At 46.6% G+C, this 17706-nt stretch overlaps 1 protein-coding gene across 2 annotated transcripts in view; it reads right to left on the bottom strand.

Moving 5' to 3' along the window:
- Window positions 1–4331: 4331 nt before the first annotated feature.
- The window catches only part of LOC143299915 (uncharacterized), a 59967-nt gene continuing 46592 nt past the window's right edge, over window positions 4332–17706 (bottom strand). Inside the window, exons 6-10 of one of the 2 annotated variants that reach the window (XM_076613446.1) lie at window positions 12989–13200; window positions 10588–10717; window positions 7980–8157; window positions 7302–7522; window positions 4332–5408 (exon numbers count right to left, since the gene is read on the bottom strand). In XM_076613446.1, coding sequence (XP_076469561.1) covers window positions 5284–5408; window positions 7302–7522; window positions 7980–8157; window positions 10588–10717; window positions 12989–13200 — 866 coding nt within the window. In that variant the 3' untranslated portion in view covers window positions 4332–5283. The remainder of the gene's footprint in view (window positions 5409–7301; window positions 7523–7979; window positions 8158–10587; window positions 10718–12988; window positions 13201–17706) is intronic. The other variant, XM_076613455.1, reaches the window with a different exon arrangement.

Below are 17706 nucleotides of genomic sequence, written 5' to 3'. Positions count from 1 at the left end.
TGGGAGATGAGTTTCTTTTCCTGTGTTTGGCAGTGTGAGCTGTAGGGAGAGGCTCCTTGGCCTGACCTGATGTGCAGAGGTTAAACGCACGTAAGGCACCTATCTGCCTTTTTTTTTTTTTTTTTTAAACAGAAGCAGTTTTCATTCTGGGCACTTTGATGTCTCTTTGAAGCTGAACAAAAACCCTGAAGGTTTAGCAGTACTGAGGAATAGGAAATTTTCTTCCTAAAATTACGTTTAAGTAACATACTTACCGTGACCCACTAGTGCAGACTCCGGCAGGGGTCTGACATTCCTGTCCTGTGCAAACTACTATCCGCCTATGCGGAGAAAACCAAAGTAGCTACAGCCGACAACCTCCAGAAGTAGGTTACCTCCCCTGTGTATCCCTGGCTAGCACCCTCTTTTTATGGCAGCCATATTTCCAATTTAATTTCTTCCCCTCCTCCCTTCCTCCCCAAAGCAATACTGTCTTTTCAAATGACTGATGGATCTTGCCCACAGTCCTCGTTCAACTGAACGTTCTCACTACAGCATTACCCCTCCCATGAAAAATGACACTCCACACTCCCTTCCCACCCATCCCAACTCCTCTTGTCTACCAACCCACCCAGGTCCTGACAAAATACTGATAAAAAATATCACTTTGATTTAAAAACAAAACTTTAAACACTGAACACAGAATGTCACCAAAGAACCAGCATTTTAAACAATGCACCAGGTCTTGCTGGAAAAAAACAGAGGAAGAAAAAAAAAACTTACGAAAAAACATCAATGCATTGCAAAAGAAAATAATATAGCAACCATGATCAAGGAGTAAAAAAAAACATGTGTTTGGTAAAATTCACATCACCTGCACAAAAATTAAAAAGACGACAACAAAATTTGAGTATGCAATCAAAAATGACAAAAATAAAAACAGACTCACTTTTTTTTTTTTTACAGGCGAGCCAAAAATGCACAATTCACAAACCAAGCTTTTCACACACATTTTGGCAGATCTTCTGTTCCTATACATACACTATACATTTACACACTGTCAAAATCATCGATATGTTGAAATGTTATAAAAACCAAATACTTTTTTTTGTGTGTGTGTGTGTGTGTGGTATAAATAAATATGAAAACAATGAGACACAAGAAAAGGCTGAGTTCAGAATTCACAATGAACAGAAATATCTGTCAGTCAGACACTCTCACACTGATCCCCTTCCACAGTACAGTATTTTTCATCATGATGGACACCAGTGACAAGTGTGTGTGTGTGTGTGTGTGTGTGTGTGTGTGTATGAGAGAGAGAGAGAGAGAGAGAGAGAGAGAGAGAGAGAGAAAGAGTGTGTGTGTGTGTTGGGGGTAGGAGGGGAGAGCGTGGGTGTGTGCAAATATCAAGGAAGAGCTACTGCATACATGCCTATAACCACGGAATTCTGTTTTCAAGGATGAAGGTGACAAAAGTCTGGAACACTTTCAGAACACACTGTAAGCGTCATCTTCACAACAGTCAGTCAGTCATGTGCAGTCTCCTTGAAAACACTAACAGCACACAGGTAGAGCACAATCTGGTGACGATGAATAGTGATGATTCCAACCAAAAACTGTGTGTGAGAAGGATGCTAGTATGACGTGAGTATTGGAAAAAAAAAACCCAAAAACAACAACAACATGTAACAAAAAGAAAAAGATCCAGTTAAATGCGACAAAAAACCGCCAAGGTTTTTTTTTTTTTTTTGTGTGTGTGTGTGTCGTTCATCACATAATTCTTAATCGACCAGCCTGACACATTTTCCCCCCATCCATACCCTGTTGTGCATCAATAGTGGTATAACACACCATGTCACAGAACCACAGAAAGCAATGCAATGTACTGTGTGAATCCACAACACTTCACTACTTTAAGTCATCTACAGTTTCCTCTCAAGACTAGACGATATGACCCCATAGGGGATATAGTGGTGGGGGTGGAGGGGGGGGGTGGGGGGTGGGGAGCAAAGGGCAGATTCATTATTAAATGCAGTATTTTCTTCATTGGCAAGATGTACAAAAAAATGTTCAAAAAGTGGTATTGTATTGTGTTTAGCAGAGTACAGTCGAGGAAACTGTCTTTTACACTTAAGAGGATCGAACACAAGACACAGCCAACTCCACGACTATAAGCTGGGCCCACCATACACAGAGCACACTGAACAAAGACTATCTGAGTGATGCACACTCACACATTCAAATGGAAGTTCAAAAATAAAAGACAGATGGGTTTTTTTGTTCAGCACCTAAAGCGTAAGTCAATTATGCAAACAAACTGTTTTGATCGAAATATACATGTATACACAAAAAAACAACAATCCAACAAAATGATGTTTGTTATTTACAGAGCAGTCATTTCTTCTTTCCTCCAAAAATATGAAAACACAAGCACGCACCACAAACACATTCACACACACACATACCTCCACATACACACCACAAACACAACACCCACACACACACATGTACTCACATGCCACCCCCCCTCCCCCCAACACACACACACACACATACCTGCACAAACAGACACATACCTGGACACACACACACACACACATACCTGCACACACACCTTTCATCCCCACCCCGTTCTACACAAGGAGAACTGACTGCAACAGGACCACCATCCCATGCAGTGATTAAAACAACAAAGCACTGGGAAGCAGAAACCGCCGCGTAGAACACAAGAACTGTGTGTGGACAACAAAAAAACAACGTAAGTTGACAGTGTCATTCAAATCTCTGCACCGCTACACACCCTTCCCTTTTACCACACACCCTCACTCACCCTTACCCCATCCCCCCTTCCCCACCCCCAACACACACACACATTTCCAGCATGTTAAACAAAAAGTGGACAATCGTGTCAACCAAGTGAGGTAAATGCAGCCAATGGATGCTGCTATAAATATCATAAACAATGTCAACATCAAGTCCACCCTTCAAAGACATGTGGTGGGGGGGGGTCTGGGGTCACGCCTCGGTCATGGGGTGGAAGTGAAGGGATGGGAGGGTATGGGGGGGAAGGGGGGGGAGGAAGCAACACAGGGAAGGCAGACCAACATGGTGTGGTGAATAGGTCAGGTCGGCCAGTCAGAAGTGGGAGAGGGAAGCCGACAACCGTACGAAACGTCGTTCACAGCACAAGTCCTGAGAGCTCTGTATCCCACCCCCCTCCTCCCCCAACAACACTCCGAAGAACGCTCTCTCTCTTTCTTTCTTTCAAAACAAACCAAAAACAAAAACAAAAAAACAACCACTCTTCTTCAAGAAAATGAACACACACCTGATCACGTTCCGTCAATTGAGGCACGGCCTCTCCCCTCCCGACCAGGGAGAGGCTTTTGACGAAGAAGGATCGAGGTGACTGGTGGATGAAGAAGAGAAACCAGCAACAGGCCTGTATATTCCCTCGCCTAAAACAACACTGACCAGTGACCACCATCATCCCTGTACACAGGATCCTCCACACTGCATGGCACAACCATAAAACAGTATCCAAACTTTGGGAGGGAGGGAGGGAGAGACAGACAGACAGAAGAAGAAAAAAAAAATCTACAAAATCCTCAAATTTCTTCTGCTGGTAAAGAGGGGCTGAGGGACAACAGCAGAGCTAAACCCAGGCGGCAGGGTGAGTGAATGTATTGCTTTGTTCCAGAATGCCAGCCAGGGTTCCCACGTGGACATGTGACCAAACAAATTCTACACATTTTTTTTATTTTTTTTTTTTTAATACATATCCAGACCAGACTCAAAAAAGTTTTCCAAACCAAACACAGTCAGACTTTTGTTCAAAAGTACTGGCTAAAAATTGTTTTTATCAAAATTCCAAGACTTTTGCTACAGGCCCTTAAGGGAAGAACAATCCCCCCCCCCCATACCCCCCCTCACTCCCCCACTCTCCCTCCCCCCCACTCCCTCAAGACTTTTTCCAGACTTCCACAACTCTGTGCCAACCCTGGCCAGCAGACGGCAGGAGGTAGACTTGACATCAAAACTGAACAAAGCAGCAACACAGCAACAACTACAACAACAACGGCAACTACAACAACAACAACAACAACAGCAACTACAACAACAACAGAAGCGTGCTGGGACTCTCCCGGTCTGGTCACCATTCACCTCCTTGCTGTTTCCTTCCCCACTTTAGGTCTGACTCAGTACACACTCAGTGAACAGCTCAAAGAACAGCTCAGAGAACAGCTCAGTGAACAGCTCAAAGAACAGATCAGAGAACAGCTCAAAAGAACAGATCAGAGAACAGCTCAGTGAACAACTCAAAATAACAGCTCAGTGAACAGCTCAAAGAACAGCTCAGTGAACAAACAGCTCAGTGAACAACTCAAAAGAACAGCTCAGTGAACAGCTCAAAAGAACAGATCAGAGAACAGCTCACAGAACAGCTCAAAAGAACAGCTCAAAGAACAGCTCAGTTCACAGCTCAAAGAGCAGTTCACAGCTCAGCTCAGTGAACAACTCAAAATAACAGCTCAGTGAACAGCTCAAAGAACACCTCTGTGAACAGCTCACAGCTCAGTGAACAGCTCAAAGAAAAGCTCAGTGAACACCTCAAAAGAACAGCTCAGTGAACAACTCAAAAGAACAGATCAGAGAACAGCTCAAAAGAACAGCTCAGTGAACAGCTCACAGCTCAGTGAACAGCTCAAAGAACACCTCTGTGAACACCTCACAGCTCAGTGAACAGCTCAAAAGAACAGCTCAGTGAACAGCTCAAAGAACAGCTCAAAAGAACCAGCCAGTTTACAACGACACCAATCACAGTTTCAGTGGCATCTGACACAATTACAACAGATGCAAAACAACAAACAAACCAACAACAAAACAAAGAGGGGTATGAAGAGGAGGAGCGTTGGGGTGGGTGGGTGGGTGGGTGGGAAACAGAGGGACAGCAAACACCACCACCTTTTCCTTCTTCTTCCCCCTTCACTCCTGTGAAGAGTCGGGTCACTGAAGCGCCACACACAAGAAACGCTGTTCACCAGATTCCTGCAGGTCTGCTGTGGGCCGTGTGTGTGTGTCAAAGCCTTTCAAAGCCAACACCAACAAAACAACAACGAAAAGACCAGGGCAGTAACAATAGGAGGGCGGAAAGGAAGGGAGGGAGAGGCAAACACTTCGCCACTTCTCATTCGGCAGACAGAAAAAAACAAAAAAACAAAAAAAAAAAAAAAAACAACCCAAGCTACACTGGTGGTGGGTGAGAGTCAGCCCACCAGAGAGGAAGCGCCTGGGCGGTCCTCACTACGGGCCCTCCTGTTTCAGTTTTTTGATGGTGTTCTTCAATGCCTGCCGCTTGTTGCAGAACCACACACGAATCACTTCACGGTCATAGTTCAGTCTCTCCGACAGGTCCGTCATTTCTGTGCCTGCACAGGAACAATAAATAAAAAATAAAATAAATAAATAAATAAATTGAGGCAACTGAAAGCAAATGATCACTCACACACACACACACACACAATCTCAACATGGCAAATGAAGGCAAATGATCACACACACACACACACACACACACACACACACACACACACACACACACACACATACATCTCAACAAGGCAAATGATCACACATACACACACACACATCTCAACAAGGCAAATGATCACACATACACACACACACACATCTCAACAAGGCAAATGATCACACACACACACACACACACACACACACATCTCAACAAGGCAAATGATCACACACACACACACACACACACACATCTCAACAAGGCAAAATATCTCATTAGTTTTCAGGTGAAAGCTAAAAGTGTTTTAAACTAAATATAGTAAACACTTCATGTGCCAGTATGGGGATAAACTTTCAAATACACATAAATACTTTATGAATGTGAGGCTTTAATTAAAGCCTTTTATACCAAACTTTCAGGAAAGATCGTTTGAAGATACAACTGATAATTTCTTGTTACTGTTAGAAATTTCTGAAAATTTGCTTCCAAGTCCAGCTGGACATTGCTTTAACATTATTTCCCCATTAAGTTAGCAGTTTACTTAGTTTACTCACTCCTCTTTTGCAACATCTCCACTGGCTCCCTGACGCACACCGAATAAAGTACAAGATCAGCACTCTATGTTATAGATGTATTCACAAAACTGCCCCTTCCTATCTCTCTACACTCCATCTCACTCACTACGATCGGCTTTTGATCCACTCTGTTTACGCATACCCAGATTCAAACACTTGACTGTTGGCCGCCGTTCTTTCTCTGTCTCTGGACCTTGCAACTGGAATGAACTTCCTCTTTCGCTTCGTCAAGTCTCCACACTCAGCTCTTTCAAGTCTGGCCTTAAAACCTACCGCTTCCCAAAATAGCCTCCCTTGCCTGCCTCTTCCTTGTCTTCAGTTTCTCCAGTTTTAGAGTTATGCATGCGGGTGAATGACTGGTGCGAAAGCGCTTTGATTTGTCTCTGCACAAGATTCAGCGCTATATAAATACCATTATTATTATTATTATTATTAAAGTTCTTGTTTCTTTGTACAGGGAATTTTCTTTTGGTCAGGGGTTCTAAAATCACACTTTGTGAACAGATGATAACTGAAGAACACACATGAATCAAAGAAAAAACACCAGTCAGTATTCTGAGCACTGACAGCATAACAATCATCACCAGCGTGGTTTGGCTGATCTAAAATTTCCCTGCCACTGCCAGTCTCTTTGCTGACAAATAACGGTGTCACTTATATATCTGATTCCTTCTTTGTCACTGTGTTGTTACAAAAAATTCCATACCTTTTTGTGTTACTGTTTTGTTTGTTTGTTTGTTTGCTGTTTTCACCATCAACAACACAGCAAAATACATGAAAAGAAAAATATGGTCAGGGAAACTAAGATGGCTGCCGGGCAAAAAAAGGACACTGCATCTGTTCACACAAGGGAGGTAACTTGCCAAGACAGGCTACAAGCCGCAGCTACTTTCGGTTTCTCCGCATCACGGACTAGTCGTTTGGACAGAACAGGAATCCAGACCCCCTGCCTGAGTCTGCACCAGTAGGTCACGGTAAAGTTTATTACCAAGTGCATTAGGTAACAAAGAAAATTGGGGGTGTGGGGGTGTGGTGGGTGGGGGCTGAAGAGGGGGGTCAGGGTGGGGGTTGGGGGGGGGGGGGTTAGTATATAGGAACAAACATGAATTGGCAATCCAAAACAAACACAAAGACAGAAGGATTTTAAGCACATATGCACACACACACACAAGTGGTTGCTCATGCGCTCACTCTCCACCTTCTCCCCCTCTCACCTGAAGGATGCGTGTTCCTTTCGAAGTACTGGTTCAGCACCTCCAAGGCCTGTGGTGTGAAAGATGTCCGTCGCTTCCTTTTTTTGGACGGCTCACTGCCGATGAAGTCTGTGAGGTTTTGAACTCCATTCTTGTAGCGTTCCTCTGCCTCGCTCATCCACCGCTCCAACACTGGCTTGATCTTCTGCGCGCTTTTCGGTGTGATGTCCAGCTTCTCAAACCTGGCAGCGCACACAGCGGCCACTTCGCTTCAGCTGAGCTAACTACCACCACACCCATCTTTGTTCCTAACATTTATGAGTGACAATACGTCACTTATAGCAATGAGTCAAAAAAATCTAATCCCTTTGCCCCTTTTGGAGTGTGGAGGATACAGTAACAACACACACATTGAGTCATAATTTCGTAAAAAAAACACAACACACACATTCACCCCCACCCCTCTCACACACAAACACACATTCACCCCTCACCACCACCACCCCCCCCTCCCACGGATCCCTCCCCCCCCTACCCCCCCCCCCCCCCACCCACACACAACTTCCCTCCTCACCTACAAATGGCGAAAACGCTGTATGGAGGGCCCTCTGTGTCGTTTACACATACACACAACACCCCCCCGCAACACCACTCGCACCCCCCTCCCCACCCACACACACACACAACTCCCCTCCTCACCTACAAATGGCGGACTGGCTGTATGCGGGTCCCTCTGTGGCGCTGAGGGCCTGCCCCACCTGTGTCTGCGTCAGGCCCAGCGACAGGCGGCGGATCTTGAACTGGCGGGCGAACTCCTTGATCTCGTCCAGGTTGATGCCATCTACTGTGGTGCTCTCCGTGCAGTTGCCCACCGTGTCTGGCAGGGTCAGGGCATCGTCAGGGTCAGTGTTCAACAATACACAATACACACTACACACACTTTATTGTCTAATCAGAGATACCTAGTCTAAACTTCGTCGTCACATATTTCAAATGTCTTTCCAGATTTAAACGCAAATATGGCTTTAAATCATGCAAAACACAAAACGTTCTATACACACCAAACCTTTCACTTGTGTAAATATGTCGATTCCAATCCTGCCATCTACAATCTATTAAACATTGCCGAAATGCATATACAAAACCAGCTTCACAACCCACTCCCTGACTCAAGCATACATGTCCAGACCCATATTCAAACAAACAAACATGCACGTTTGTAGCCCAATTTTTTTTCAGGGTCAGTGTTCAACAATACACAATACACACACTTTATTGTCTATACTGTGGTACAGAGATTTTCTCTTTGGCAGCAGCACGTGTCCAACATAAAAAGAAAACAACAAACAGATATAAAATATATAATGAATGAAAAACAGAAAGATAATTCAAATGGCACCAAATGGAAATACCTATATACAAAGATACAGATTACTGATATTCACATGCCTCTCCATTTCAGTCAGCCAGGTCGCACTGCGAGAGAGAGGAAGAGAGAGAACGCAAGAACGCAAGAATTTTAATGTAAGGTCACCGACCTGTATACATTTTGGGTGCACGTGTTGCACACACAGCTTAACTAAAATAAAATAGGAAGAACGAAAACAATCCACTTAATACACAGTGAGCTCACTGAGAACAAGTAAACTAAATGAAAAGCACAGGGCTGATATGTCTGTTTAGGGCTGAGAGTGCTCTTCTCTCAGTCTTAATGCATAAAAAACAAACATTGCAACATCTCTGGTCACATTACAACTTTCGTTTTGCAGCAGAAAAGATAATGACAGATTTCTAATATTTTGCATATGCTTAAGCAAATATTTTCTTCTAATATCATCATATAATGGACAGGCTGTTAGTATATGTAGTTCGTTCTCTATTCTACCACCACATGGGCAGTTTTTCAAAACATCACGATAACGCTGATTTATTTTTAGTTCATTTATACCAAAACGGAACTTAATGAAAGCCGATCTAAATTTACTGATGGTAAGATGAGATAAGTATTTTTCAGGTTGTAATAAGGATTTGAATGACCTATATGTTTCAAAACGATTACTTCCGTTGAGTTTGCTTGCCCAGTCGTGTTTAAAACAATCTATCATGCGTTGTTTGAATATTTTAAGAAAAACATTTACATCCCCAACCCCGCCATTTATCCAAACTTCTGAAAACCCATAAATGTCTAAGCAATGTTTCAGTCTATCTGCCCAATTTCTCGAAGACATATCAGCATTGAATGTCATCTTATTTACGCTCATTAGGTATGCCTGTTTCGAGATTCTCGATAGAGACATCTGATTTAGCTTAAACCAGTATCGCAAAGTACTGATGCAACTATCAATGTATAATGGATATCGACCAAGATCACCATAAATCATTACATTTGGGGTTTTGGGACTAACACTCAAAAATCTTTTACAAGCAAACAAGTGGACAGACTCAACTGCTTTGAAGCGCATCGTTCCCCACATTTCAGATGCGTATAATAACATAGGTTTTATCTGCGCATCAAAGAGTTTAAAAGAGAGAGAGAGGGAGAGAGAGGGAGAGAGAGAAACAGAGGGATAGAGGGAGGGGGGGGGGGAGAGAGTGGGGGGAGAGAGAGGGGGAGAGAAAGGGAGAGAGAGAGAGGGACAAAAAGGGAGGGAAAGAGATGAATGAGAGAGAGGGGGGGAGAGAGAGTGGGGGGAGAGAGAGGGGGGGGAGAGAGAGGGGGAGAGAGAGAGACTGAGGGAGAGAGAGAGAGGGACAGACAGGGAGAGAGATGAATAGACATAGAGAGGGAGAGAGAGAGGGAGAGAGAGAAACAGAGGGAGGGAGAGGGGGGGAGAGAGTGGGGAGAGAGAGAGGGGGAGAGAGAGAGACAGAGGGAGAGAGGGAGAGGGACAGACAGGGAGAGAGATGAATAGACAGAGAGAGGGAGAGAGAGTGAGAGTGAGAGAGAGGGGGAAAGAGAGAGGGAGAGAGAGAGAGATTGAGGGAGAGATACAGAGGGAGAGAGACAGAGGGTGAGAGACACACAGAGAGAGACAGAGGGAGAGAGACAGAGTGAGAGAGACAGAGGGGGAGAGAGGGAGAGAGAGAGGGAGGGAGAGAGGAAGTGAGACAGAGGGAGAGAGACAGAGGGCAAGAGAGACACAAAGAGAGAGAGAGGGAGTGAGACAGAGGGAGAGAGACTGAGGGCGAGAGACAGACAGAGAAAGAGAGAGGGTGAGAGAGAGAGTGGGGGAAGAGAGAGAAAGAGAGAGAGGAAAAGAGAGAGAGAGACAGTGAGAGGGGGAGAGACAAAGAGAGGGACACTCACTGGGCAGCAGCTGACTGACGTTAGGGGGCAGACCGTTGACAGTCGCCGTCGTCGTCTTGTTCAGTTTGCTCTGGGCCGCTGCCACTGCTGCCGATGCCAGTGATGACTGCACAACACGGAACTGCTGTGACTGGGGGGGTGGGGGAGGGGGAGATGATGAGGATGGTGAGAATTTAGCGGGATGATGACGAGGATGAGGGTGAGAAGGATGATGATGAGACTGAGGATGATGGTGATGATGATGAAGATGAAGATGATGGTGATGATGATGAAGATGAAGATGATGGTGATGAAGATGAAGATGATAATGAGAATAAAACACAAGGTGACAGCAGAGTCTGTTAAACTTACGGTGGAGAAATTCTAAAGAAAAGGCAACAACAACAACAACAAAAAACAAAACAAAAAAAAAGACTGTGGGCTGTGAAATAATAAGTGTCAACATTTCTGACCATAGGTCCTTCTTCTTCAGAGACTGTGATCAACAGAAAAGACAGTGAAGGTAAAGGCAAAAGTCAGTAAATGCGGCGGGGAGGTGGGGGTGGGGTTTTGAGGGGACTGTTGGTGGTCAGTGTAGAGGGTGGGGGGTGGGGGAGGGGGTGGGGGTGGGGTGCTGAGGGGACTGTCAGTGGTCAGTGTAGAGGGTGGGGGGTAGGGGAGGGGGTGGGGGTGGGGTGTTGAGGGGACTGTCGGTGGTCAGTGTAGAGGGTGGGGGGTGGGGGAGGGGGTGGGGGTGGGGTGCTGAGGGGACTGTCAGTGGTCAGTGTAGAGGGTGGGGGGTAGGGGAGGGGGTGGGGGTGGGGTGTTGAGGGGACTGTCGGTGGTCAGTGTAGAGGGTGGGGGGTGGGGGAGGGGGTGGGGGTGGGTTGCTGAGGGGACTGTCAGTGGTCAGTGTAGAGGGTGGGGGGTAGGGGAGGGGGTGGGGGTGGGGTGCTGAGGGGACTGTCAGTGGTCAGTGTAGAGGGTGGGGGGTAGGGGAGGGGGTGGGGGTGGGGTGTTGAGGGGACTGTTGGTGGTCAGTGTAGAGGGTGGGGGGTGGGGGAGAGGGTGGGGGTGGGGTGCTGAGGGGACTGTCAGTGGTCAGTGTAGAGGGTGGGGGGTAGGGGAGGGGGTGGGGGTGGGGTGCTGAGGGGACTGTTGGTGGTCAGTGTAGAGGGTGGGGGGTAGGGGAGGGGGTGGGGGGTGGGGTGCTGAGGGGACTGTTGGTGGTCAGTGTAGAGGGTGGGGGGTAGGGGAGGGGGTGGGGGTGGGGTGCTGAGGGGACTGTTGGTGGTCAGTGTAGAGGGTGGGGGGTAGGGGAGGGGGTGGGGGCTGGGGTGCTGAGGGGACTGTTGGTGGTCAGTGTAGAGGGTGGGGGGTAGGGGAGGGGGTGGGGGGTGGGGTGCTGAGGGGACTGTTGGTGGTCAGTGTAGAGGGTGGGGGAGGGGGTGGGGAGAGGGTGGGGGTGGGGTGTTGAGGGGACTGTCAGTGGTCAGTGTAGAGGGTGGGGGGGTGGGGGAGGGGGTGGAGGTGGGGTGTTGAGGGGACTGTCAGTGGTCAGTGTAGAGGGTGGGGGGTGGGGGAGGGGGTGGAGGTGGGGTGTTGAGGGGACTGTCAGTGGTCAGTGTAGAGGGTGGGGGGGTGAGCATTGAGAGGACTGTTGGTGGTCAGCGTAGAGGGGGGTGGGGGGGTGGGCGTTGAGGGGACTGTTGGTGGTCAGTGTAGAGAGGGGGGGGTGGGGTGGGGGGGCGTTGAGGGGACTGCTGGTGGTCAGTGTAGAGGGGGGGGGGCATTGAGGGGACTGCTGGTGGTCAGTGTAGAGGGTGCGGGGTGAGCGTTGAGGGGACTGCTGGTGGTCAGTGTAGGGTATGGGGGTGGGCATTGAGGGGACTGCTGGTGGTCAGTGTAGGGGGTGGGGGGTGGGGGGTGGGGGACTGCTGGTGGTCAGTGTAGAGGATGGGGGTGGGGGGTTGGGGGGGCGTTGAGGGGACTGTTGGGGGTCAGTGTAGGGGGTGGGGGGTGGGCATTGAGGGGACTGCTGGTGGTCAGTGTAGGGGGTGGGGGGTGGGCATTGAGGGGACTGCTGGTGGTCAGTGTAGGGGGTGGGGGGTGGGGGACTGCTGGTGGTCAGTGTAGAGGACGGGGGGTGGGGGTGGGCATTGAGGGGACTGTTGGTAGTCAGTGTAGGGGATGGGGGTGGGGGGTGGGGGGTTAGGGGGCATTGAGGAGACTGTTGGTGGTCAGTATAGGGGGTGGGGATGGGTGGGGGTTATGGGGCGTTGAGGGGACTGTTGGTGGTCAGTATAGGGGGTGGGGGTGGGTGGTTGGGGTAGGGGGCACTGAGGGGACTGTCAGTGGTCAGTAAAGGGGGCAGGTAGGGAGACAGGGGGGTAGGGGGTGGGGGGGGCGTGAGGGGACTGACCTGTGGACTGACGGCCAGAAGCTGACCCTGACTGTTGGTGGTCAGTAACGGGGGCAGTGCGGCCGCCAACTGGTTGGCCAGGGAGGTGGCCGCGGCCGTCGTCTGTTGCTGACTGCTGCTGTTGTTGTTGTTGGTGCTGTTGTTGTTGTTGTTGGTGGTGTTGGCGTTGGATGTGCTGTTGGTGTTGTCCCGGCTGTTGGAACTGTTGGCTGCTGTAACACCACGCAACGGGGAACACACATTCTGTGAGTCTGTGAGTGAGGGGCATTTCCTTGTGGCAGAACCAGTTCTTCCCACTGTTCTAAAAATAGGTGGATAGCGCACGCCTTCTTTCAGCCCCTTTGCTAACTGAAACCAGTGGAAGTGTTCAATCAGCCATTTTGCTACTCGTGTCAGTACAGTGTGAAGCGGTAACTTCGTTTATGTAGCCGAGTGCTCAGCTGGCTACGATGACTGCTTCATGGCAAGCTTTTACTTGCCCACAACGTTAGTTAAGCTGACCATTCCTGTGTTTGTCTCCACAGCAAGTTTGCGCTATGTGTCACTGCACTGTTTACCTGTAATAACTTTGGTAAATAAACCATTGGCAGATATCAATCAAGACACAACATTCGGCATGTCATGGGGGCAAGTATGACACGATTTCATCAAAGATACAAGGTTACAGTTCAGAAACTACCACCAGTTAGCAGACAACTTCTCAACGGACTGACAGCCGGATACGAATCTCAATATGGCATCCAGTTGGCTTCAGCTTTCCTGGCCAATGAGCTATCCATCTATTTTTAGTTCAGTGGTTTTTGCTCTACCAGCAGTGGTGACACACATGCTCACCCCTCTGACAAACCAACCTGTCCCATTTTCTCAAAGCTTTTCATCATTACCATGTTCTGTTTTGGGGTAGCACCCAATTACACCCCCCCCCCCCACCCCCCTGTTTTTTTCTTGACAATATACAAGAGCATATTCTGCTGTATTTGCCCGATTTACAGTTACTAATGATTTCCAAACAAAATACAATATACAGGAATATATCTTACTAACAGTTACTAATGATATCCAATCAACACCTAAAAACTGAACAGATAATAATTCTGGAAAATCATCAGCTTTCCAATGCTTGGAAAACTTGCACACAGGCATATGCAACTCCACACAAAGACACACATGTGAGAGTGTCCTTGGCAAAATTTCAAAACAAAATATACTTAAACATATGCGTGTGTGTGACTGAAGCTTGACTGAATGAAACAGGAAACAAATGATGAGCCAGTTGTCAGTTGGCTCTGCCTTGGTAGGCAGCCAGTTGTGGATACTGACAGTGTTTGTACAGCACTTAGAGCTTGGTCTCTGGCAGAAGATAGGTGCAATATTAAGTAGCAATCATGATGATAATGTGTACACACGAAGGTACATACCAAAGACACAGTAAACCATGAACAGGATGCAAAAGATACACCAATAAGGGATGTCAAAAGTCAAGGCACAAAAAAAGGCAACCAATCTCTTGTATTGTATTGTACTGTACTGTATTGTACTGTACTGTATTATATTGTATTGTACTGTACTGTATTGTACTGTACTGTATTATATTGTATTGTATTGTACTGTACTGTACTGTATTGTACTGTACTGTATTATATTGTATTGTATTGTATTGTATTGTACTGTACTGTATTGTACTGTACTGTATTGTATTGCACTGCATTGAGAGTGCTACCCATTTTTTATTAATAGTAGTAGTTGTTTTCTTTTTGTTTTGTTTTTTCTCAAGGCCTGACTAAGCACGTTGGGTTACGCTGCTGGTCAGGCATCTGCTTGGCAGATGTGGTGTAGCATATATGGATTTGTCCGAATGCAGTGACGCCTCCTTGAGCTACTGAAACTGAAACTGCATTGCATTGCACTGCACCAATTGCATCATACTGTATCGTATTGTATCATATTGTATTGTATTGTTTACTGTTTGTCACAACAGATTTCTCTCCGTGATATTCAGGCTGCTGTCCCCAAGGACAGCACGTCACCACAGGGCAGTGGCACCACCTTTTTTCCTTATGTTTCTGTCTGCAAGTCAACTTGTTTGACTGTCAAAGTGTTTTGCCAGGGATGACCCACAATTCATGTGCATTAATAAGCGCTTGGCGCTCACTGGACCTTGGTTTATCTGTCATCCAAAGGACTAGCACCCTGACCATCACTCACAGTCTAGCAGAGAGGGGAGCAAAAATCCCAGTCCATACACTGTATTGTATTGTATTACTCTTTTTGTCACAACAGATTTCTCTGTGTGAAATTCGGGCTGCTCTCCCCAGGGAGAGCGCGTTGCTACACTGAGAGTGCCACCCTTTTTTTTTTTCCCTACATGCAGTTTTTTATGTTTTCCTATCGAAGTGAATTCCTCCACTACAGAATTGTGCCAGGGACAACCCTTTTGTTGCTGTGGGTTCTTTTACATGCACTAAGTGCATGCTGCACACGAGACCTCGGTTTATTGCCTCATCCGAATGACTAATGTCCAGACCACCACTCAAGGTCTAGTGGAGAGGGAGAAAATACTGGCGACTGTGCCGGGATTCGAACCAGCGCGCTCAGATTTTCTCGCTTCCTAGGCGGACGCGTTACCTCTAAGCCATCACTCCATTCCACATCGCACTCGAACTCCATGGACACTCACTTTGCAGTCAAACTCATCACCACAAGGCCACCTCTGTAACTGAGGAATCAATGAATGAATGATATGATATGATATAGCTTTTGGGATTTTAGTGATGCTCCCCTCTGGCTGATGGTACAGAAGTATAAGAACGAAAACCAATCGCTTCGCCAATACCTTTTCCCCCAAAGCATTCAATGCCTTGTCTCTCGAACAAATCCAGTATGATTAAGGAAAGTTGTGCAAACAACAACCAGCTACCTGAAGATCTAGTCATCAGGCCCATCTACATGTAACATGTGGGTTCTGTTCAAACGTGTGTGTGTGTGAGTGAGTGAGAGAGAGAGAGAGAGTGTGTATGTGTGTGTGTGTGCTGCATGTGTGTGTGTGTGTGTGTGTGTGTGTGTGTGAGTATGCACAAGTTTTTGTATTGATATGCACATGTATGTATCCTAATCTCTACTGTATCTGTGAATGTGTATGATTTTCAATTTATGTTCATACCTGTACTATCCCCCGCCAATATTCCTTGTGACCCCGGTACACTTGGTAATAAAGACATACTCTGTTCTATTCTATTTTATTCTATTCTATGGATACTTATATAGCTGCCTATCCTCAGCTGGAGACAAGGTTCTAAGCGCTTTACAAACATGGGGTCATTTACACAACAGGCTGCCCACCTGGATAGAGCCGACTAACAGCTGCCATTAGGCGCTCATCATTCGCTTCCTGTGTCATTCAGTCAGGTTTAAGTCAAACACACATACACACTCAGACTATTAATACTTTGCATGTGTGATCATTTTCTTTATTTACTCCACCATGTATGCAGCCATACTATGTTTTCGGGGGTGTGCATGCTGGGAATGTTCTTATTTCCATAACCCACCGAACACTGACATGGATGACAGGATCTTTAACATGCGTATCTGATCTTCTGCATGCGTATGCACACAAAGGGGGCACTGCTGTCTAGGCTATAAGCAGAACCACACACTTAGCCGACTGCGAGATCCCCCTGACAGGCCTGATAGTGCCAGACACTGATAAGTAGGTCAGCTGCTGTGCCTGCTAACCCATCACTGACCCTTCTTTGTCTTCTATTAAAGCGTGGCAATTTGTGCACCTCTTTTGAGCGGGCTGGTGAGCATACTCCTATATCTGTGGCATTAATGTTTGCACTGTTGGAAAGAGCGGACACTTCTCTTTTTGTTGGTGGTAGTACTTTCCTTGGCTGGAAAATATTTTTTAAGATAGCAGTATTTACTTGACAGAACTGTGCTGACAATTGTAACTGGCGGTGGTGTGGTTTTTTTTCATAGCAGAAGTACCGTGAGGTTGGTTTTCCTTCACATTCTGTTCTATCACATTTCTTTCTTCCATTCCTTTCTTTCATTCTGTTTTCTTCTCTGTCTTTCTTTTGTGCTGTTTCCTTCCCTCTCTTTCTCTCCTTCATCCCTTCCTTTCTTTCGTTCTGTTTCCTTCTCTCTCTTTTCTTCAGTGTGCGTGAATGACTGAATCAGTGTGCCTGTGGAGTACTTGTACTAGCTGCAGAACAGTTGTGATCTTTAACACGCCACAGCTTCCTTCAGAATTTCCAGCTATCAACACAGGTTAGTGAGAGGCATGCTGATGTGTAATGCTGTGCATGGAATGTATTGTCTGCGTTGAGCGAATTTTGTGAGATTAGATTCAGTGTGTTAAAAATGTGTCAAAATGCATGTTAACAAACTGGTGGTAAGCATACCTGCTTTTTTCAAACAGTTATCCTGAGAAAAATAATCGGATGTTCACATTTGAGTTTCCTATCGTTTTAAAGCTAAGACTGTGCTCTTTCAGACCATACTATTCATTAAGTGATTGCGTTGACAAGCAACGTGTTATCAAAAGTTAACGAAGAGGTGTTGTTTTCTCCCTGTGGCCGCTGCCATCGCGTGGAACAGCACACTGGTCTTTCTCCCTCCCAACAGCTGATAACGGCTGGAGGCGCAGCGTGAAAGAGAACTCATAGCGTTTTGTGCTCTCAGTTCTTCCAAGTTAAAGCTCTAACCCTTCCCGC

Source organism: Babylonia areolata, chromosome 2 (genome assembly GCF_041734735.1).
Source record: "Babylonia areolata isolate BAREFJ2019XMU chromosome 2, ASM4173473v1, whole genome shotgun sequence".
NCBI classification, from domain to species: domain Eukaryota; kingdom Metazoa; phylum Mollusca; class Gastropoda; order Neogastropoda; family Buccinidae; genus Babylonia; species Babylonia areolata.
This window is presented reverse-complemented; position numbering and strand designations above follow the sequence as displayed.